Source organism: Acinonyx jubatus, chromosome C1 (genome assembly GCF_027475565.1).
Source record: "Acinonyx jubatus isolate Ajub_Pintada_27869175 chromosome C1, VMU_Ajub_asm_v1.0, whole genome shotgun sequence".
NCBI lineage: Eukaryota > Metazoa > Chordata > Mammalia > Carnivora > Felidae > Acinonyx > Acinonyx jubatus.
This window is the reverse complement of record NC_069381.1, coordinates 49929978-49954251: the sequence shown is the minus strand read 5'-3', so window position 1 is coordinate 49954251 and position 24274 is coordinate 49929978. Positions and strand designations below refer to the sequence as shown.

The following is a 24274-nucleotide window of genomic DNA, read 5'->3' as shown; positions in this document are numbered from 1 at the left end:
AGTTAGTAGACTAAAGCAGTAATCTAGAGATAGTGGTAGCCTACAGACTGGGTTAGCAGTTGGAGTGTTGAGAAGTGAGATCCTAGATGTATTCTTAATGAACTTTCAACAGACCCTACTGATAGTTTCTACAGGAGGTGTGAGGGGACAAAAGGACTTAAAGCTCCAAGGTTTTAGCCTAAGCAACTGAAAAGACAGAGCTGCTATTAATGGAGATAGAGGACTACAGAGCAATGGATGGGTGGGAGTAGGAATGAGGAGTTTTGGAGATAGCCAGTCTGAGATCCTATTAGACATGCAAGTGAAAATGTCAAATATGCAGCTGGATATACAAATTTGGAGTTCAGGAGAAAAGTCCAGACCACAGAGTTAAATTTAGGAGTCATTAGCATATATAAAGTCAGGATTCTGGATGAATTTAAAGCAAGGATATGTGATGTTCCATTTCTTTTATTTATTTATTTTTTTTTAATGTTTATTTTTGAGGGACGTCTGGGTGGCTCAGTCAGTTAAGCATCTGACTTCAGCTCAGGTCATGATCTCGCTCAGGTCATGATACCGCGGTTTGTGAGTTCGAACCCCACGTTGGGCTCTGTGCTGACAGCTTGGAGCTTGGAGCTTGCTTCGGATTCTGTGTCTCCCCCTCTCTCTGCCCCCTCCCATGCTCATGCTCTGTCTCTCAATAATAAATAAAAGTTAAAAAAAAAAAAGAAAAAGAAAAAAATGTTTTATTATTTTTTTAAATTTATTTATTTTTGAGAGACAGAGAGACACAGAGCACAAGCAGGGGAGAGGCAGAGAGAGAGGGAGACACAGAATCGGAAGCAGGCTCCAGGCTCCGAGCTGTCAGCACAGAGCCTGACGCGGGGCTTGAACTCACGGACCATGAGATCATGTTCTGAGCTGCAGTCAGACACTTAACCAACTGAGCCACCCAGGTGCCCCGAAAAAATAAATGTTTAAAAAAATAAAATAAAATGTTTATTTCTGAGAGCATGCACACACACGCACACCAGTGGGGGAAGGGCAGAGAGAGGGAGACAGAAGATCCGAAGCAGGCTCTGTGCCAACAGCAGAGAGTCCTATGTGGGGCTTGAACTCATGAACCTAAAGATCATGACCTGAATCAAAGTCACATGCTTAACTGACTGAGCTACCCAGAAGCCCCTGTGACATTCTATTTCTTAAACTAAGCGATATGTACATCAGTGATTATTTCATTACTTAAAACGTGCACAGCCATCATACATACTTCCTATGTACATTTTTCTATGTGTGTATCTCATGCACAGAAAAGTTTAAAACAATAAAAAAGCACATCAGTTCAAAATGTTTAACATTTCCATTCTACCTCCAACTGTGAAATTCTTGAAACAGCAGACCCATCTGCATTTTGTTTCATTGGAAATTTTGAATTCCCTTTACTTATCTTTACTATATTAAAGATACCAAAATTTAACATAGCTGGTTACAAAAAATTATACCTGCAAAATACCTTACAGGTCGAAAATCACTTTTCATATATCATCTCATTCAGAGAAGGACAACTTTATTTTATAATTTTAAAGTTTATCTTGTTTTATTTTATTTTGAGAGAAACAGAGACAGTACAAGTGGGACAGGAACAGGGAGAGACAATCCCAAGTGGGCTCTGCACTGATGGTGCAGACTGATATGGGACTTGAAGCCATGAACCGTGAGATCATGAGCCAATGCCAAGGGGCAGATGCTTAACCGACTGAGCCACCCAAGAGCCCCTGAGGGGGACAACTTTAAAGATGAACAAATGGAGATTCAGAAAGGTTGACTGACTTGACCAAGGTCATAAAGCTAATAAGAGAACCTAGGTTCAACCCAAGCTGTCCCAGTGAAGACCAGTTCTCATTAGTCCTTTATCTTACACTTCAATATCTTCAAAGTGATACTAGTAGATCAATTTACTGTTTTCCTGTTCTCCAAGAAACTGTAACTGTCAAAAAGCTTCAGTGAAATGAAGATGAAAAGTAGGTATTTTGCAACTGGGAGAGAAAGACAGCCTGAGAATAGAGCAATGACCATCAGGCTTGTGCAGTACTAGGCTTCATATTCCTGGCTCCAGAAGGCACTATCTGTAAGGTATAGGTGAAATTCAGAAGAAAAAAGTAAAAACAAAACAAAAAAAATCTTAAGACTAAAAAGTCTATTCCCCATCCTTCCTTTTCTCCAATTTTGCAGAAACTTGGATGAAGGTATTAGATCAAAAGAATGAGTTGGGACGCCTGGGTGGCTCAGTCGTTAAGCATCCAACTTCGGCTCAGGTCATGATCTCATGGTTTGTGAGTTTGAGCCACACGTGGGTCTCTGTGCTGACATCTCAGAGCCTGGAGCCTGCTTCGGATTCTGTGTCTCCCTCTCTCTCTGCCCCTCCCCCACTTGTGCTCTGTCTCTATCAAAAATAAATAAATGTAAAAAAAAAAAAAGAATGAGTAAAAAGCTATGGGCTTTGTTTTGAAGTTTGGAAAAGGCCCTAGAAGCAAATGGAAAAGGAGAAGAGGAGGAAAACAGAAATGCAATTCAATTTAGAAACTCAGAAAAAAAGAAGATGCAAAGAGCAAAAAAGAATTGGTGGATTTCTGGGGCGCCTGGGTGGCTCAGTTGGTTAGGTGTCCGACATTGGCTCAGGTCATGATCTCACAGTTTGTGGGTTTGAGCCCCATGTCGGGCTCTGTGCTGACAGCCCAGAGCCTGGAGGCTGCTTCAGATTCTGTCTGTCTGTCTCTCTCTCTCTCTCTCTCTGCCCCTCCCCTGCTCATACTCTATCTTGCTCTCTCTCAAAAACAAAAACAAAACAAAAATTAAAAGAAATGGTGGATTTCTACTTTAAGCACTGATAATTTTGATATTCTATCAATGTAACAACTTGAGATAAAGCAAATACTCAAGAAGAAGTCAGTGCTTATGATGAAAAACAAGGGTGAAGCGGCCTCTGTAAATCAAACCATCCTTGAACAAAATTATGGCTGGGCCAAAGAATAAAGAATTTGTCAAATAAGTGTTTTCATACTTGGCTAAAGAAGGGCACTTCACCATAAGTACATATTTAGTTACTTCCTTAGGCACAATTTTTTTCCCTATTTTACCTCAATTCAATTTAAAATGATGTAGATAATTTGCATCTGTCACTGAAAGTCAAACATTTTCTTCTTCCAGAAAAACAGGTGTTCAAGGAATTCATAAGCGCAAAAACAATCATCAGTCAGATTGATAGGAAAGACACCAAAATGACAGCTACCTTGTTTAAGTCCTGAAGCTCTAAGCATTACATTTTACTGATATTTTCTGATCAACATTCTCCTTCCATAACCTGTCTACTGTGCAAGGAAAAAAAAGACATAGAATCCTTTCTTTTCTTTAACAGAAATCATAAATCAGTGATAGCCAATAAATAGCTATGCCAACATTCAAAGACAGGGTGTTGGGGCACCTGGCTGGCTCAGTGAGTGGAGTGTGTGACTCTTGATCTAGGGGTTGTGAGTTCAAGCTCCACATTTGGTGTGGACATTACTTTAAAAATAAAAATATACAGAGCATGCTAATCAAACATTCAAGTATAAAAATTTATTAACCCATGGGTTCTTTCACAAGAGAAAAATAATTATGCATATAGGCTAAATAGTATGGAAGGCACAAAAATTAAAACAGCTGATCTACTTTATCTTTCTCAAAAATAAATAAACTTAAAAAAAAGGGGTGGGGGGCAGAGGTGCCTGGATGGCTCAGTCAGTTAAGTGTCCAACTCTTGATCTCAGCTTAGGTCATGATCTCACAATCGTGAGAAGGAACCCTGCATTGGGCTTAGCACAGAGCCTGGAGCCTGCATGGGATTCTCTCGCTCTCTCAAAATTAAATTAAAAATAATGATAACAGCTGATGTAATAGGGTACCACAGATTATTGTGAAAGCATTAAAAGTATCACTTATTCCAAGTTAGCAATTATAGGCTAAAAAAATATATTACTTTGCATCTTAAGTTCTCTGATAGGCAGACTGGATGAGGGGTACCTGGCTGGCTCAGTCAGTAAAGCACGTGACATTCATTCATTCATTTAGAAAGAGAGAGAGCCTGTGAACAAGCCAGGGAAGGGCACAGAGAGAGGGAGACAGAGAATCCCAAGCAGGCTCCACTCTGTCAGTGCAGAGCCTATGTGGTGCTTGAACTCACATACTGTGAGATCATGACCTGAGCCAAAATCAAGAGCCAGACATTTAACCAAGTGAGCCACCCAGGCACCCTGAGCATGTGACTCTTGATCTCAGGGTTGTGAGTTCAAGCCCCACATTGGACATGGAGCCTACTTAAAAAAATAATAATAAATTTAAAAACTTTTAAATATATTATAATAAAATAAAACTATTTGACTACCTAAAGGAATTCAAGCTTTAAAATAAAAGCTATAAAATAAATAAATTTGGGTTTTTTTAAACTAAAAACAGAAAATAAAATTATTACTAGTTTCAATGCCAGGCCAATTCTATCACTCGTCTTTAATCAAAAGACAACCTAACACTGGCAGAAAACAGCGACTTTATAAAATAAACACTCTTTTCCTTAAGGAATTAAAGGAAGATAATACATCTAAGTATATCTATCCTATTCTACTCAAATTCTCACAGCCCTCATCAAATATTTAAGGATAAGGAAAATATCTGTTTATATACTCAAAGCAAAATTTCTTGGGAATAACCAACTATTCAATGGCCTCAAGCTGAGCCTCACTTATTCTAGGCTGAAAATTCCTCATAGTACACACCCACCCTCCAATCCTTGCTTGGTTACATTCTTTCTTAGTATGAAAGATTACTGGAGAGCTAATGTGACTCATAATTGCCTAACTCCAAAATGTCAATAATTCGTGAAAACTTTTAAATAGGTTGCTTTGCTATAGTTACCTTCTAGAGAAAACAGGATAAACTCAGTGTACCTGATTTCCCTAGAATTTCTCCAGACCACAAGAAAGATACTTATGTAAAATGAAGTTTTACACTACCCATTTTTAATTCAAAACAAAAACAAAAACAAAAGTTCTAACTGCTGAAAATTTTTGAAACTTTTGTCATAGCTGAACGGAATTCTCAAAAGATGTATGTTTCAGGTACTGTGAATTTTGGAGACTGAGGATTACAGGTTGGTTTATAGGTAGGTCTATAGGTTTATAGATTATGGATTATAGATTTATAACATAGATTGTAAGTCTTTAACTCCCCTTACACAATACAATTTTCCTATCCATGGAATTGGCCCTGATTACATTAAATGATTGGTCATTGTAATTAAATCTCAGTAAGTGTTTCTTACAAAGCTCATATAAATCAATAGTTTTTTCATTTACTTTATACTATTAGAGGCAGTAGACAGCAGAAGGACAAGGACCAGCTTAGGAGTCAGAAACACCCAAGTTCAAATCCTGGCTCTACTTCGATCAAGCTGTATGACCAAACGTCAGTTACTTATTCTACCGAAATCTCAGATCCTTCTTAAGCAAAATGAGAATAAATCCCTCTCTGAGTTTTGGGCATTATACTCAATACTATATGTAAAGTCTTTAGCTTAATGTCTTGCTTATAGCAAATCATCAGTTGCTTCTGATCAATTGCTTTCTGATGACCCTTTATGCTGCAGTGACCTCAGTTAGGTGTTTTTTGCGACACTCCCTCAACTGTACCCACCTTTTAACTGTGTATTATCTGTACACACAAAAGGAAACACTAAAGAGCTATTTCATAAAAATCTTTTAAATAATATGGACTTCTTTTTCTAACTTTCTATTATCTCATCTTATATTTTGAAGAAAGTAATATTAATTAACCCCACTAGCTGAACATAGGTATCACTTTATGATCAATCTTGATCACACTTAAACTAATGACCCAAGACATCTGTATTCCCTTACCATAAAGATTGCAATAGTCAAGAGTGAACATTAGTATTCAAAACAGGAGTACATTTTAATTAAAGGCAATAATTCCCTTTAATTCTTTTAAAGCTATGATCAGGCTGGGGCGCCTGGATGGCTCAGTTGGTTAAGCATCTGACTTTGGTTCAGGTCATGATCTCACAGCTTGTGGGTTCAAGCCCTGCGTCGGGCTCTGTGCTGACCGCTCAGAGCCTGGAGCCTGCTTCAGATTCTGTATATCCCTCTTTCTCTGCCCCTCCCCTGTTCGTGCTTGTGTCTCAATCTCTCTCAAATAAATAAATAAACATTAAAAAAAAATTTAAAGCTATGTTCAGGCTACATGAGCAAAAACTTGTAAAGGCTTAGCAACAACACACAGAATCTGTTGAAGAGATTTTATCTGCCATTCGCCGAGGTGAGAAGAGAGAGGGGATGTCTCTGTCCCCTATGATCAGACTTCACCATATTCCCTACAGGAAAAAGCCAATTGTTCTGTTGCTTCTAGAGCTGGCTATTTCCTGATAAGCTTAGACCAACTCTGGACAAGTATACATCAGAAAAAGAAAAACATTAGGATGAACTTTAGATAAATAGATTTAAGCAGTAAAACACAGGCTTCAGAGTCAGATAGATGTGGGCTCAATCCTGACTTTGTCATTTCCTAGTTCAGTAGCCTTGGGCAATTTCTTAACAGCTTTCAAATCTATAATTTGAAAATAAAATTTATGACTGTTTCAAGGATTACATGAGAATAATATATATTAGGTAGATAACAATGTCTGGTATAAATAAACACTTGCTTCTCCATCATGACTGATGGGCATACCACAACCCCCTCCCTAATGACCTGAAATAGTGACAATCCCTTCCAGTAAAGGCTAAATATCAGACCTGGGCCTTTCCCAACAGTGTCTCAAAGGGATTAATTTGGGAAACTGCACATCATATTCTCCTTGTGACAATTCTTAATGCACATTAGGATATTAAAAGCTCAGAAAATTCTTACAGTAAAAAAGTCTATTTGATTTTATTTAACTTGGTGTTTTCTAAATTTATCTGACCCTTTGTTTTTCATAGTAACTACTCCACTTTGTATCTTGAAAAATGCTACTCCAGCAAACAAGCCTATGAAAATTGCTAAAGTTGGGGGGGGGGGGTGTTTGGGAGGAAATGTGGAAAAAGATATCAAAATATTCCACAACACTTCATCCTTTTCCAGGTTACAAAAAATTTCCAAAAACCCTTAAAGAATATGTTTTCTGCCCCAAATGTGTTTTAAAGGCCCATAAAATGACCATTTTCAACCCTTTTGGTCTCAGAAACGCTTCACACTCTTAAAAATTATTAAGGATGCAGAAATGGGGATTACAAAGAAGCACAGGAAACTTCTGTGGGTGATGGATATGTTCATTTTCTTGAAGAAACAGATGGTATGATGGTTAAATTTTATGTATCACCTTGGCTAGGCGATGGTACCTAGGTTTTTTTGGTGAAACACTAATCTAGATGTTACTGTGAAAGTATTTTGCAGATATGATTAATATCTATAACTGGCTGACTTTAAGAACATTACTCTTGATAACAAGGGGGGAGGGTTGCACCATCAAATCAGTTGAAGACTTTAAGAGCAGAAACAGATTTCCTAGAGAAAAAGGAATTCTGCCTTAAGACTCTAACAGAAATCCTGCCTGAGTTTCCTAAGAAATCTTACTAACTGACCCTACAAATTTCCAAGTCCAGACCATGACATCAACTCCTGCCTGAGTTTCCAGCCTGCTGGACTGCCCTACACACTTTAAACTTGCCAGTAAACATATTTCAAATTTAGTTTTTTTAATTATTATCATTTGGGGGGGGCACCTGGGTGGCTCAGTTGGTTAAGCTTCTGACTTCAGTTCAGGTCATGATCTCACAACTGGTGAGTTCAAGCCCCTATCAGCACAAAGCCTGCTTCAGATCCTCTGTCCCCCCTCTCTCTTTGCCCCTCCCCTGCTCGTGCTGTCTCTCAAAAATAAACATTAAAAAAACAAAACCTTTTAAAAATTATTATTTTTTATTTGAGAGAGAGAGAGAGAGAGAGAGAGGGCAGAGGGAAAGAGAATCTCAAGCAGGGTCCACACTCAGTGTAGAGCCTGACATGAGGCTCGATCCCACGCCCCTGGGATCATGACCTGAGGCGAAATCAAGAGTCAGAGGCTCAACTGACTGAGCCACCGAAGCACCCCATCAAATTTATTAAACTGTATACTTTGCATATGTGTAGTTTATTATGTGTCAATTATATCTCAAAAATTACTGAGAATCTCAAAGCACTTTTATTTATGTGGTTCTTTTTGCTGATATCTACTGAATTAGAAAATAGCAGAGAAGGGGTATCTGGGTGGCTCAGTCAGTTAAGCATCCGACTTCAGTTCAGGTCATGATCTCAGTTTGTGGGTTCAAGCCCTGCTTCAGGCTCTGTGCTGACAGCTCAGAGCCTGAAGCCTGCTTCTGTGTTTCCCTCTCTGTCCCTCCCCTGCTTGCACTCTTTCTCTCTCTCAAAAATAAATATTAAAAAAAAAAACAAAAAGAAAAGAGAAATTCTTAAAATATTTAATACATGTAATATATTAATATATATTTTATCTATTGATGTATACACTTTTTAGTTTGAAAATAAAAGCTATATTTTCTAAAACAAAATGGTGAGAAGAGTGGTAGTTTTAAATATTTTTGGAAATCTCTTTAATATCTGGCTTAAAAGAAGACAACTGGATTTTCACATCTGCTTTAGCATTCAATATGTTGCAATATGTTGCTTGGCTGAAGTACATAAAGAAAATCTGGCCTCCATAAAATACATGGTTAGAACACGTATTTATAGTATTTAATAGCTCTTCAGGCCCATTCTTTGATAACACACCAAAATTTGACAAGTTGTAGTTTCTTAAAGCTCAGTGGCAATGTAGCATCTGCAACTACAACAACAAACTTTCAAATACTGTTTCATTAAAATCTATTACTCAATTTTGAATTCTGAATGGACCTTTCACCTATACATTGTCCTATCACACGTTGGTCTCCAGAAAATATTGATCTACAGACTCATGCAGATGTTCCAAATGTTGACATATTTCATTATATAATATTTTAAAAATCGTATTAATATCAGCAATAATATAATCAGAAAAGTCTAAATATGGGGAAATTTCAACTCCTGGTAAGACACAACTTTTCTAGAGTTCTAACTTTTGCTTGAAAGTTCAAATTTTATCATCACCAACAAATGTCAGTCGTTTTTCTTGAAGTGACAAGCTTCTTTCATCCATTTTCAAAGAAATGTCTGCCAAGCTCCCAAATCTGAATAACCATAATTTTTCCTTCAATTATTTTTTCAAAAATAAAAATGATTTTCCTGATTTGTGGTTGCCAGAAAGGGGGGGGGGGGGAGGGAGGGCGTAGGTGGGCAAAATGTATGAAACTGGTCAAAAGTTACAAACCTCCAGTTATAAAATAAGTCATTGGGATATAACGTACAGGATGGTGACTGTAGTTAACAGTACTGTACTGTATATATGAAAGTTGCTAAGAGTAGATCTTAAAAGTTCTCATCACAAGAAAAAAAAGCCTGTAATATGTGTGGTGATGGAGGTTAACTAGATGACTGGTGATCATTTCACAGTATTAACAAACATCGAATCATGTACAGCTGAAACTAACACTGTATATCACCATATTAGCAAAAAAGATTTTTGACTGAGGGGCACCTGGGTGGCTCAGTCGGTTAAGCATCTGACTTCGGCCCAGGTCATGATCTCATGGTTTGTGGGTTCAAGCCCCACATGGGGCTCTGTGCTGACAAAGCCTGCTTTGGATTCTGTGTCTCCCTCTCTCTCTGCCCCTCCCCTGCTCACATTCTCTCTCTCAAAAATTAAAATAAACATTAAACATTTTTAAAAAAAAATTATTTTGAATGAGAGCACAAAACTTAAGAATTTTAAAAATCGTTAGTGTTTTCTGTATAAAAAAGCAGCTAGTTTGTCTCACAAACATTTGTCTCAAAACCACCATCCAAATTCAGTATGTGACAGGAGTGCTGTTTTGTCACACATGCACTTCAATGTCAAAATTGACTAAAAAACAATACTCTTTGTTGCACTTCCTGTAGTAAGACTTTTTTTTTTTCTTTTTCATTGCAACCACACAGTGGAGAAGATTGCAGTGACCACTGGCACGGTCTGGTGCCATTTGCCTGTCTTGATCCCACGGATTCCCTTCAAGAGTCTCAGGGACCCCCACAGAATAAACCCTGAGAGCTGCTTCTCGAAATACTGTGGAAGGGAGAAGAACCTTGAATAGAAATGGAGCGCTAAGGAAATTGCCTCAAAGCTGCATTTGCATAGCAGATTCCTCTTTACTTACACTTATTAGAAGGGATAAATGTATAGGTAACTGAATATCAATCAGTGAAATTTACATGCTATTCTGATTATCACAGTCTACATACTATGGGCTCATCATTAAGTGGTGTCATAACCAAATTTCTAGAGTACTTTCTAAAAACTGAATGTAATGTGTAACATTTTCTTCAGTGTAAAACTAAGCAGAAATAGTTAATAAGTTTTAAAATGGCCCACTTTCAGGGACACCTGGCTGGCTTAGTCAGTGGAACAGATGACTCTTAATCTTGGGGTTGTGAGTTCAAGGCCCATGTTGGGCAAGGAGCCTACTTTAAAAAAAAAAAAAAAAGGCTCACTTTCAGTTTAAAAACTGCTAAATAATGAAGTGCAGTCATTTGACTTATGATGCCAGAAAATCATAATCAAGTAAAATTTACCACATACAATATTTGGACAAATGTTTAGAATCACTGTACCTTCTGAGTTTAACATTTAGGCCCCTGAAAGATACGCTGGGAGAGAATACAAATATTCAAAATACAATACCTATTAACAATTCTTCAACAAAAATACTGTTCTCTGATGGAATCAGGAAGACTGTCAACAACAGAACCTCCCCCTCCACCAAAAAAAGAAAGCTGACTTAGGAACTGTTTAAAGCCAAGTTGAGTGTGTATTAACATTTATGGGGGGGGGGGGGGGGATAAACATTTTTAGCAACACTTCATTTCTATTTATGGAATCATATATCCTAGTAACCCATGTTATAAAATTACATTTCAAACCATACATTTTAAACTGTATAATACCAAAGCAAAAATAAACAAGTCAACTTACTCGATCCGCTAATCCTCCAGGAACTATTGTCCTCACAACCACACCACTCGATTTTCCTCCAACTATTCCAAAACCTAATCCAGAGCCATCATTAATGAGCTCAACATCTTCAATATGGCTCCAATGAACCTACAAATTAATAGCAAATAAAAGCCACAGTGTTAGCGAGACATAGATGCTTAGCTTCCCGATAATTACTGAAGTAACAGATATACCACAAATTGAACATTCATACAAGTAATTAAGGCAACTCTCTGAAGGCTAGGAGATAAAGATGATCATATGGTCCCTGCTCTTGAGAATCTTATAATCCAGTAGAGAGATAATCTAAAACACAAATAATTAAAATGGGAAAGAATATCGAATCTAACAGGATAGAGACATGTAGCTCTAAGAGGACAGAGACATGTCTCATTCTCTAGTCTCTACCCAATATCTAGAACAATGCCCAGCCCACAGGAGGAACCAATAAATATGCGTCTACCTGAACTGAAAGAGAACCTCAAATATTATAAAGGTTGGCAGGGGGAAGATAGGGGAGGCAGAGACAGGAGGTCAAATCCAATGAAGAATTACAGAAACCTTCAAGAAAAAGGTAGCATTTTAATTGCACTATGGAGAAAAAATACATTGAAGCAAAAGGGAAATGTAAGAGCAAAGATGGACCAGGTAACAGAATGAGTCAAAGATGTGGTCAAAAGATTGGATTTAGTTGGGGAACCTGGGTGGCTCAGTTGGTTGGGTGGCTGACTCTTGATCTCGGCTCAAGTCACAAGGTTCATGAGACTGAGCCTCGTATTGGTCTCTGTGCTGCCAGCACAGAGCCTGCTTGGGATTCTCTGTCTCTCTCTCTGTCTCTCTCTGTCTCTCTCTCTCTGTCCCTCCCCCAGCACATGCTCTCTCTCCCTGAAAATAAAACAAAACATTTTAGAACAAGATTGGATTGGGGCGCGTGGGCGGCTCAGTTGGTTGAGCTTCCGACTTCAGCTCAGGTCATGATCTCATGGCCCATGAGTTCAAGCCCCATGTCAGCTGTGCTGACAGCTCAGAGCCTGGAGCCTGCTTCGGATTCTGTGTCTCCCTCTCTCTCTCTGCACCTCCCCCCACTCACCCTTTCTCTCTCTCAAAAATGAATACATGTTAAAAAAAATTTTTTTTAAAAAGATTGGATTTACTTCACTGGATTAGCAGAAGGAATAACTGAAAGTTTTAGAAAGGGGAGCACAAGAACAAAGCAGTGATTTAGGAAGATTAATTGGGCAGCAATGTGAACAATGAAATGCTGAGAAGGACATAAAGAGACTAATTAAACAGACTCTTATGAGGGAAAGGAAAGGTAGGCCCCACTGAAGATGTTAGCAATAGGACTGTCCTAAACAGACTGAGAGACATACGCATTTTCCCTGTAAGTAGCAGGTTCCCACCAGAAATGTGCATTAAATTCACATAATCTAAGCAGAACCAAATCTTCCATCTCAAGTTCAGCAGGGTACACTTACTGGTTCTATTATTACACTAAGTTGGAAAGTTACTGTGCAATGTTAAAATGATCAGGAATTGGGGCGCCTGGGTGGCTCAGTCGGTTGAGTGTCTGACTTCAGCTCAAGTCATGATCTCGCAGTTGACGAGTTTGAGCCCCACGTTGGGCTCTGTGCTGACAGCTCAGAGCCTGGAGCCTGCTTCGGATTCTGTGTCTCCCTCTCTCTCTCTTTCCCTCCCCTGCTCATGCTCTTTCTCTGCCTCAAAAATAAAGATAAACGTTTTAAAAAAAATTTTTTTAAATGATCAGGAATATTGGGACACTTAATAAATTCATGTCTAGAACACTACCTAGTATCTGCGGAGTAAAAAGATTTGCTAAAATACACCTGAATTAATGATCACAGCTAATACTCATAGAGTGTAAATTCTGTACCAAGCACCATGCTTAGCTCTTCACACGCATTCTCATTTAATCTGCACATTTAATCTCTCTGTGAAGTGGATGCTGTTCCTAGTACCAAGTAAAAGAAGAAACTGAGGTGTGGGGGAGTCAAGGAACCTGCCTGATAGGACACAGCTAGAAAGTGGAAGAACTGGACTTGAACCCACCTTAGCCTGGCTCCGGCGCCCTTGTTCTTACCCACTGTGCAAAGCATTTTCCCACTTTGTACATTCTATTTATTATGTAAATTGTGCTGTATTAATATCACTGATTGCAAGAGAGAAAATGTCTACACATTAATTTGTGTTGTGACCTTGTCCTGTACCCAGATGGTCTATTTTTTCTTTTGTCCCAGTGAATGAAAATTAATCAGCTAGTACTTAGTGTTATAAGAAAATAAGATTTATTAGCCTGCATTCTGAAGATGGAGGCCAAAATCCGTAAAATGTTATAAACCAAGTTTAAAGATTTCCAAGAGACTTTTACTTTTATTCTTTTAAATTGCTCAGTAGACATGCTTACGTGAAAAGGAAAACTTCTGTAATTTTGCAGTATAAATAATCTAATCATAAACATCCCATCTAACTTACAAAAATTTTTTTCAATAATAATTTTCAATATTTTTGGAATAAAATAACTAAATCTTACTTAAGATACTTAATAGTAAATCTCTAATAAAACTCTCAGCTTAATTAAGGAACTCCCTACAGCACCAAGGAACACGAGACTCTTTCCCTCACCAAATAAGTTAAACATAATACTACAATTCATCCTCTATGTTAACTGATAATCTTAAATGAGGAGAATCATAGGATGTTGAAAAAACAGAATATCTTGTTTTAATATGCTAATGCTATATTTAGAGATGATCTTTCTCAAAGTATGACAAGTAAAATGACACCTTCTAAATGTCTTTACACTTATTAAAATCAGTGGCATAATTCAAAATTGAGTTATTTTTCCAAGTTTGCAACTCACTGTTTCCGGCACAGTTGTATCAGTTAGACTGGTGGACGTACTGCTCTTCACGTGGCCTGGTTCCCTGGCCACGACCAGACGCAAAGATCCAGTGGTTTGTTGCAATAATGCAATTGCTTGCTGATGGGAAACGTTCTGATCCAGCGGTGTGTGATTAATAGCCAATATTTGGTCATTTGCCCTTAATCTTTGATCCCTTAATAAGAAAATTTTGTTGTAATATAATAGCATCATTAAAAAAAAAATCTATTCAAGTGAAGCAGTTTATTTCTTATGGCACTATTTCACTTAGTACAATTACTCAAATAATTATATAACAGAGCTCTTCAGAGTGCTTTTCAGAAAAGCACTTATTAGCTAATTAACCAATTAAGTGGTGCATCCCTGAACATGTGTGCATGCACATGTATGGATGTATGTGTGTGTGCGTGCACCCACACACACATACACACACACACACACACACACACACTTTAAAAACCATTTGGAGTGGGGGGGTGCCTGGCTGGCTCAGTTGGTAGAGCATGCAACTCTTGATGTCAGAGTCCTTAGTTCAAGCCCCACTTTGAGCGTGGAGATAGACAGATAGATAGATAGATAGATAGATAGATAGATAGAAAGAAAGAAAGAAAGAAACAAACAAACAAACAAACATACGGCTAGAAAAATAAGCAAAAGCAATGTATGGAGCCCCACTACCAAGTTTTGCAAGTAAAACACTGCCCCCATTATCGCAAGAACTGTATCCTTCTGAACCCCTTCCAATCTGACTTCAACATATATCACACTGGGGTAACTATATCCTTAAATTCACCAATAACTTCCTCTCTAGCAGAGTCATCCTATCTCCATCGTCCCTTGCTTTTCTGACACTTGTCAATAATTAGGCCCCACTCTCCTTGAAAATCAGCAGACATTACTTCTAACTCTGTTATCTAAGTCCTTTTCTGTCCCAATCACCAACTGCCCAACTGCTAACCAAGGTAAAAGGAAAACAAAACAAAACAAAAAAAAAAGAACTGTTTTTAAAAGAATTTAGCAAAACCTGGGGCGCCTGGGAGGCTTAGTCGATCGAATGTCCGACTTTGGCTCAGGTCATGGCCTCATGGTTCGTGGGTTCAAGCCCTGCGTCGGGCTCTGTGCCAACAGCTCAGAGCCTGGAGCCTGCTTCAGATACTGTGTCTCCCTCTCTCTCTGCCCCTCCCCTTCTCATGCTCTCTCTCTTTATGTTTAAATAAACATTAAAAAAAAAAGAATTTAGCAAATCTTAAGAAAAAAACACCTCTATTACAGTTAATATTTACTAAGCACTTGTCATTTAGCCAGGTACTGCACAAGATGCTTCACAAGCATGATCTCATTTACTCCTCACAATCACCTCTTAAAAGTACTCAGGCAGAATTTGGTAACTTCTGAGCTCAAGGACACAGTATAAACTTGGTTTGTATTCAAAGGCCTGTACATTTGGTCCCCAAGCACTCCTTCCAACTTGGCTTCCTTCCTGCATAAACCCCTTTTCCAACTATTTTGATCTATTCTTCCCCACTCAAACACGCCTGGCATTTCCCACTCTCATGTAGATGGTTCCCTGCATCTTTACTGTCCTCTGACTTACTTGGCCAAAATCAATCCACCTTCCGTGATCCAGCTATCTGTCTGTCTCTGTCTGTCCGTCTGTCTGTCTGTCTGTCTCTCTCTCTCTCCCCCCCACCCTCCCCATCACTTACCTCATTATCACAATGATCTAAACCACTCATTTACCACTCACTGAGTATTCATTTATATTAAATACGCTGTAGACAGAGCTAGGTAAATCCTTTAAAATTCTAAGTTTTCTGAGGACACTCATGTTTTAGATTCTCCTGTGAAACTAGCAAGATCAGAGGAGCATGCAATTCTTGATCTCAGGGTTGCGAGTTTGAGCCCCATGTCGGGTGTAGAGATTACTAAATAAATAAAAACTTAAAAAAAAGAAACTAGCACGTTAGATATTGAAATATCTATTTTTGATGTCGAAATTTTGGACGGCTCTCATGATAAATCAGGTACCATTAAAAATGTTGTTTATATAGGAGTGCCTGGGTGGCTCAGTTGGCTGAGCGTCTGACTCTTGGTTTTGGCTCAGGTCATGACCTCACAGTTCATGAGTTCGAGCCCCAAGTCAGGTTCTGTGCTGACAGTGCAGAGCCTGTTTGGCGTTCTCTGTCTTTCTCTCCCTCTCTCTCTGCTGTGTTCTCTCTCTCTCTCAGAATAAACTTTTAAAAAAAAATGTTGCTTATATGTCCTTTTATTAATATTAGGAAAGGCTTGTGTTAAGAGATAAAAATAAGATTAAAAATTGTATATGCTCCATGACCTTGTCTTTATAAAAAGAAACCATTCTAAGGTATTTCCTAGTTGTCTCAGGGTAGTCAAAGTCCTAGATGTTTGGGGGAGGGGAAAGTAGTTTACTACATATTCTATAATTTTCTATTATACACATGTATTACTTTCATAATTTTGAAATACACGTATATTAAATTGAGAATGTTGCTTGTGAACCTTTCCCAAGTCTGAAAGAAACATTTATTTTAAAACGTGACCACTATAGGACGATACCAGAAATCACTTCCATTTCCCATCTCCAATGTCCTCCTTTCTGACTTCTTCACCTAAATTCCTATTCACAGTTTGTTCGTTAAGGAAAATTTCTTAATTAATCCCAAATGAATGGATACTCTTGAGTCTTTTCAACCCTGATGTAACTGATTTTGTGTAAGTTCTTAATTTACTCACATTCAAATCTTCTATTTTCTGGAAATCAACCTATATTAATCTACCTTCCCCCTACCCAATAGACTGCCAAGACACTGAGTTTCTTTCCAGTTAGTAACTGCTCAGGGAATATACACTCAACCCCAGATAAACAAGTTGTAGAGAAGTGAAATCTCCTGGAAAATATGATTTTGATGCATTCTAAAGTTGAACAGAATTAGTTTTCCTGCTACTATAACTCCTCCATACTGTTTGTATATTGAATTCATATTTTTCACTCAAGGGGAGACCAATTCTTGTCTCTCCATTGCAACATTTGAAAATAATGGATTCCCATTACTTTGAGAGTCAAAATAGCACAGGTAGGTCTTAGGTAAGATCCTAAAATAGCACAGTTCTATGTGGAAAGTCCTCAGGAGAAACAAAGAACTGATCGTGAATACATTTCACATGACCTAGAAAGTCATGAATAACTGACCCCCACCTTTCTCCAGTCTCTTCTCATACTGTCTTGCACTAAATTCCTACACCAGATACACAGCAGCCTCACTCCAAGAATAGGAGCTGTGTTCCATCTCTCCATAGGACTACTGTCAAGACAGTCTCTTTATTCTTCTAACACCTTCTCCTCTTTGCAGACCCCACTGTCTCAAGTTTTCTGCCAAGCACTGTGGTCTCTGGGAAGTCACCTGACCACTTAGTCTTGGTAAAGGTTGTTTACATGCTGACACATCAAATTCCACTTTTTGGAAATGCTCACCTCACTCTGTAATTACAGACTTCGTACAGAGCAACTCAGACACAGGACTGACCACAAAAAGTTTGCATAACATTGAAGATACCCTAAACACTAGTGAACTGTACATTTTAGAACAGTGACATTTATATGATGTGAATTATATCCCAATAATTTTTAATTTAAAAAAAATAAAAATAAAAGTTGGGCCAATCAAAATTAAATAGGCTTTTTGTCCAGGGACTTCAAAGCCTATGGTAAACTAATGGTAAGTGACCTAAGGCCCCGGCTCACCCGGGATTGTCTTAGGTTTGTCAGAATAGTCTTACTCTATACCTGCTGGCTCAGTGTCACTAACTGCATACCCTCTCAGTCCCAAAACTCTCCCAACATGGACAATAAATTATATGGTTACCCTAACTATGTATACCCAATCTCCAAGAACAGGATAGAATTTCTCAAATATATCTAACCATTGCTAAGGTTCCTCAGAAAATACTTGAGGAAATCTTGCATGAAATGGCAGAAGAAAAGCTGCAAAGTCATGGAAATCCATTATTTCTGAACTTTCAGTTAGAGAGACTAGAACTCATACCCCATGAATGCAGAATGTGAATTCAAAAATTTATTACTGGCTGAGAATTTTTTTTATAATAGTACCAGTACTGTTGTCATTACTCTAACAGGCAGTAGAACTGTGATGAATAACAGTGTACTCGTTAAATGAATAACAAAGGACCTGAGTCATATAGAAACAAAATACAAGGCTTGCACATACCTCTTAAAAATAAAAAAATATATATATACTCAGCAATCAAAAAGAATGAAATCTTGCCATTTGCAACTACGTGGATGGAACTAGAGGATATTATGCTAAGCAAAATTAGTCAGAGAAAGACAAATATCATATGACTTCACTCATATGAGGACTTTATGACAGAACAGATGAACATAAGGGAAGGGAAGCAAAAATAATATAAAAACAGGGAGGGGGACAAAACATAAGAGACTCTTAAATATGGAGAACAGAGGGTTACTGGAGGGGTTGAGGGAGGGGAGATGGGCTTAATGGGTAAGGGGCATTAAGGAATCTACTCCTGAAATCATTGTTGCACTATATGCTAACTTTGATGTAAATTTTTAAAAAGTAATAATAAATAAAACAAAACAAACAATAATAACAATAATAATAATAATAAGGGGAACCTGGGTGGCTCAGTCAGTCAAGCATCTGACTTCAGCTCAGGTCATGAACTCACAATTTGTGAGTTTGAGCTCCAAGTTAGGCTCTGTGCTGACAGCTCAGAGCCTGGAGCCTTCTCTGGAATCTGTCTCATTCTCTCTCTGCCCCTCCCCTGCTCACACTCTGTTTCTCTGTTTCTCTCTCTCTCACTCTCTCTCTCTCAAAAAGTAAATAAACATTAAAAAAAATTTTATTTTAATAATAAAATAGTACAAGTACAATAGGGGGAATCACATAGATTTGAGGAAGCTTTTAATTGATAAGAGAAATAATCAACAGTGTGACATGACCACCAAAACAGCTGTTATAATCTTAAGATGCAAATTTCAGTATTTCCATCTTACTGATCAGACATAGCTAAAATGCCATGTTCAACTGTGGGAGAATGTGGTGGAATAGAGCACTAGTTTTGGAGTCCGGCTATCTTGGAATCCTATCACGGCTCCTGGTTCCAGCGCCAACAGCTCTGTGACTGCAGGTAAAGTGCTGAACCTCTCTGAAACCCAGCTTTCTCATCTATAAAACAGGGCAATGATACTACCAGCTGGATCGCTGCCACAAGTACATGGGAGAATATCTGCAAAAGGTCTGACGAATGCATAGGAAGAGAGCAAGTGTTAGCTGCTACCGTTAACTGTTTTCATTACTAGTTTCTTATTTGCTTTATAATAACATTTTCAGAATTATGAGAAAAAAATTAGCAAAACACAGAGGGAACGCCCTCCTCACCTGTCTACTATACTCCCCGGCTGCACCTCCTTCACAAAGATATCAACTTCTCCCAGATTTTGACTTCTAAGGGCCACCACACTGAATCCCAGGCCTCCAGCTGAAGGTCGTTCTATCTCAATATATTCAATTTGGCGACCCTAATGAAGGGGGATTAAAAAAAAAAAAAGGAAAAGTCAATAAAGTATATTTAACCACCATACCCTTTCCAAAGAACTAAAATTGCTATTTTTGTGAATAACACAAAAAACAGCTTCTCTTAAGTCATCTCTATCCAAAAAATCTCAGAATTTCAGCAATAAATTATTTCTGGAAATGCTCTCACTTGGTTATTTTCAGTAGAACACGAGAGGGAATGTGCAGTATTCTGCAACCTCAGGGAATCGGAGAGGTATTTTCACACTTCATTCACGTTATGAGATGAAGCCCAAGCTGGATGAAAATTCCCGAGAAAAACATCTTTTTCCACAGTAAATTCTAGATTACTTTTTACACTGAATTTCTCTAAATTCTTTCCATGAAAAATACATTTTTCAATGAGGAAAGCAAAATAGATATCGAGAATGTGCTAGTGTTCAGCTGAAGTTAGAACCAGCTGCATTTTTTTAGGGTCTAATTTTTAATTTTATTGTGATGAATTAATATTCCACTTTATTAGGTTAACTCAAAATATTATGGAAAGGCCACCATTCAAATGGGTTCAACCTGTAACAAACACATATTTTATTGCTTTAGTTAATAACTACATCTATGACATGAGAACTTCCTAAATGTAATCACATAACAAAAGCGTTACATTAGGGGCGCCTGGGTGGCTCAGTCAATTAAGCATCTGACTTCGGCTCAGGTCATGATCTCATGGGTCCTGAGTTTGAGCCCCACGTCAGCTGTGCTGACATCTCAGAGCCTGGAGCCTGCTTAGGATTCTGTGTCTTCCTCTCTCTGCCCCTCCCCTGCTCATGTGCTCGCTCTCGCGCTCTCTCTCTCTCTCGCTCTCTCTCTCTCTCTCTCTCCCCCCCTAAGAATAAACATTAAAAAAGAAATTTTTTTTAATTATTAGTCAAATTAATAGGATAGAGCTATAAAGTCAAAAAAGGAATTAGGTATAGAATATTTAAATATCACACCTTAAACCGATTCTATTTAACTCTAAAACTCATGTTTCATTTTTTTTTTAAAGATACTTATTAGAAGGTGAGGTAAACAAACATTAACACATCCAAAATTTCAACTATTTAATTTTTAATAGTACAAGGGGTAAAACTGGATGACTCCTTCAAATGTTTCCCTAGATTTTCCAAATTATATTAGGTCTAACTCTCATTAATTCTGTCTTGATAAAAAATTTAAAATAGCTTCAAAGGAGCTTCATCACTTCTGGAAGACATCAATTTTCCTCCTATGACCAAAATCCTAAGAATCCCTTTCAAGTGCAGAGATATGTCAAACTGAATTGTCTAAAAACTCCTTGCCACAGTCAGATATTTTCCTTACGTAATTTTAAGTCAATAAATGTCTAATACACAGGTTAAAAATAGTATCAATCTCTCCTAACAATATAAAAATGCAAGCAAACCACACACACAGAAACTAAGTTTAAGGCAAAGAGTTTTTTTTTTTAAAGAGTATTGTTTTCTTTTTTAACCTATAAGAGGAAAAATATAGCAAAATAGTCCCATGACAAGATATAACTTTACCTGAGCCATCTGTTGAATGACTGAATTAAAGTGTTCATTTCCCAGATTAGGAGTCCAAGGAAACAACCCAGAGGCAGTCAGGTTATTAGAGGGTCTTTGGGCATTCCCGTTAGTAATGGCACCATCTGTAAACACTAATAAACCTTTCCTAGAAAAATCAAAGTTGGCTGAACAATCTGAGGGTATGTGGCTGAGCTGTCGGAGAGAAAACAAGAGAATCATTAACAGAAACCTACACAAAAGAAATTACTTATTAAATATTCTATTTCCCCCATTACATGTATAAATTGCATATTAAATATTTACACAAGAAAGAAATAAGATACAGATACATGAATCTGTGTGTTTGTAAGGTTAAAAATTTTATTTAGTATTGCACAGAATATTTAATAGTTTAAAATATGTTGCTTCCTGCCTTCTACCATCACCCTAAGTCAACAGCATGTACAATAGCTCATTACACTTCTTATACACAGGTACAACCAGTCAGATAAACATGTAAGACCCTGATCCCTTTCGCGTTTCCATGTAGAAGGCCACAAAATATCCACAGGTAATTGAAACAAAAATAACAGTAACAGTATTTAATGAATGATTGCTATGAGCAAAGTACTACACCAGACTCTTACATATTATCTCATTTAATCCTTACACTAGCCCTAAAAGATATTATTCCATTTTGTGAACATGAAAACTGATTCACAGGTTAAGGAACTTGACCAAGATTAGCAGCAAACGAGTACTGTTTATACTTACATGGTATGGAAAAAAAGTGGGGGGAGGGGAAAGAAAACCTATAGTTATGGTGAATAATAGAAGTTAATTTTTAAAATATCATTGGCTGAGAGGTGCCTGGGTGGCTCAGTCGGTTAAGTGTCTGACTTCAGTTCAGGTCATGATCTCACAGTTCGTGGGTTCAAGCCCTGCACTGGGCTCTGTGCTGACAGCTCTGAGCCTGGATGGAGCCTGCTTGAGATGTTGTGTCTCCCTCTCTCTCTGCCCCTCCCCCACTCATGCTGTGTGTGTGTGTTTGTGTCTCTCTCTCAAAAATAAATAAACATTAAAAAAAATTGAGAAATAAAATAAAATCTCACTGGTTGAAGGGCGCTTGGGTGGCTCAGTCAGTGTCTGACTCTTAATTTCGGCTCAGGTCATGATCTCACAATTTGTGAGGTCAAGCCCCATGTCAGGCTCTGCACTGACAGACAGCTTGGGGCCTGCTTGGGATTCTCTCTCTCACTCCCTCTGCCCCTCCCCATTGTGTACATGCTCTCGCACTGTCAAAATAAATAAACTTAAAAATATATATGTGTGTGTGTGTGTGTGTGTGTATACATATATGTACATATATATACATATATACACATATACATATATACATATGCATGTATACATACATACATACACACATGTATATAAATACACACATATACGTATATGTATGTGTGTACGTATGTACATATATGTATATATGTACACGTACATATATGTATATATGTGTACATATATGTATATATGTGTACATATATGTGCGTGTACATGTACAGGAGTGCCAACACATCGGAATAAAGGTAACATCAAGAACAAATGTCAATAGGACCACATAGGGGAAAAAAAAAATCAATACCCACCAAAACTCTATGAAAACACTCAAAAAAATTCAGATTTTACAGTTGAATGGATACAATGATTATGCATATAACAACTGCAAACTATATAAATACAAAAGATAGTTATTATGATGGAGTGGTTGGTCAATTCCACTCTTCATCCAATAAGAGAACAGATTTGTAGTAACCCTTCCCAATTTCTATTGCTATTAATAGCATTCACTTGCTCTATAGGACTCATCCCCTGGCCAGGGACTATAGTACCAAAGCATCAACATGGGGAGTTCTAAAATTATGGTATAAATCTGATCCAGAGAAAGAAATTCACAAAAAGACATATGTGCGGACTTTAATCCTTAATTTGTTATAAGAAAAATCACTTGCTAAATATTTATGGGCAGCCATTTTGGTTTATTAGCAAAAACCATTTTTCCCAGATTTTGTTAATTTTCACTTAATGTTCTGCTACATTATCTCCAATTACATTTAAAATTCTGCCCAGGGGCACCTGGGTGGCTCAGTCGGTTAAGCCTCCGACCTCAGCCCAGGTCATGATCTCACAGTTCGTGGGTTTGAGCCCTGCATTGGGCTCTGTGCTGACAGCTCAGAGGCTGGAGCCTGCTTCAGATTCTGTGTCTCCCTCTCTCTCTGCCCCTTCCTCATTTGTACTCTCTCTCTCTTTCTCTCTCTCTCAAATAAATTTAAAAAAAATTAAAACTCTGCCCAAATGTAATCCATAGGAAAGCTACTCTTCAAGCTCACCTTCTAAAATAGATGATTTAAAATCAATTTGCCCTCCGTGACCCCAAAAAACAGCAACCAAGAGGACAGTTAAAACTATTAATTGATATCACTCTAAGAAGTGCTGCCATGTGATCTATAATTCAATACTCATGTGGAAACCCTAAGACTCCAGGTACAATACTGTATGTAGTGGAGAAAACACAGGTAAAACACCAGTTATACTGCTTCTGAGACCTTTCTAATCGGAAAATCCATGACATTTAACATTTATTTGATAAATATTTGATAATTGGGAGGTGTAAGTAATATGGTACAAGGGTATGATCACTTCTCGCTAGAAAAAATGGCTTCATGAAGAAAACATATTTAAGCTCAACACTATTTTATATTCTGAAGAAAATGTTGGGAAGTCTGAAGGTATCTGACCTTTACATATTTAAATAAGTACAACTTATATTCTAAACACAAAATTTATCATCAACGTATATATTTTTTAAGTAAGCTCTACACCCAATGTGCGGCTTGAACGTAGGACCCTGAGACCAAGAGTGCATGCTTTACGGACTGAGCCAGACAGGCAAACATTTGAAACTATCCGTGCAATGCTACCTGTAGGTCGCAGGTCCCAGTACAGTCTCCCTGTTGAATTCAGTGCACCGAGAGACAAGTTTGTCTCTATCTCTTTCTTTCTTTGCTGGCTTGAACATACC

The 24274-nt window shown here is 37.9% G+C and overlaps 1 protein-coding gene across 4 annotated transcripts in view; it reads right to left on the bottom strand.

Annotated features, from left to right (window-relative positions):
• Positions 1–24274, bottom strand: part of PATJ (PATJ crumbs cell polarity complex component) — a 362166-nt gene that overhangs the window by 322838 nt on the left and 15054 nt on the right. For all 4 annotated transcript variants that reach the window (XM_027059027.2, XM_053214164.1, XM_053214163.1 and 1 more), the window contains exons 4-7: positions 21211–21405; positions 19514–19653; positions 14052–14247; positions 11150–11278 (exon numbers count right to left, since the gene is read on the bottom strand). In XM_027059027.2, coding sequence (XP_026914828.2) covers positions 11150–11278; positions 14052–14247; positions 19514–19653; positions 21211–21405 — 660 coding nt within the window. The remainder of the gene's footprint in view (positions 1–11149; positions 11279–14051; positions 14248–19513; positions 19654–21210; positions 21406–24274) is intronic.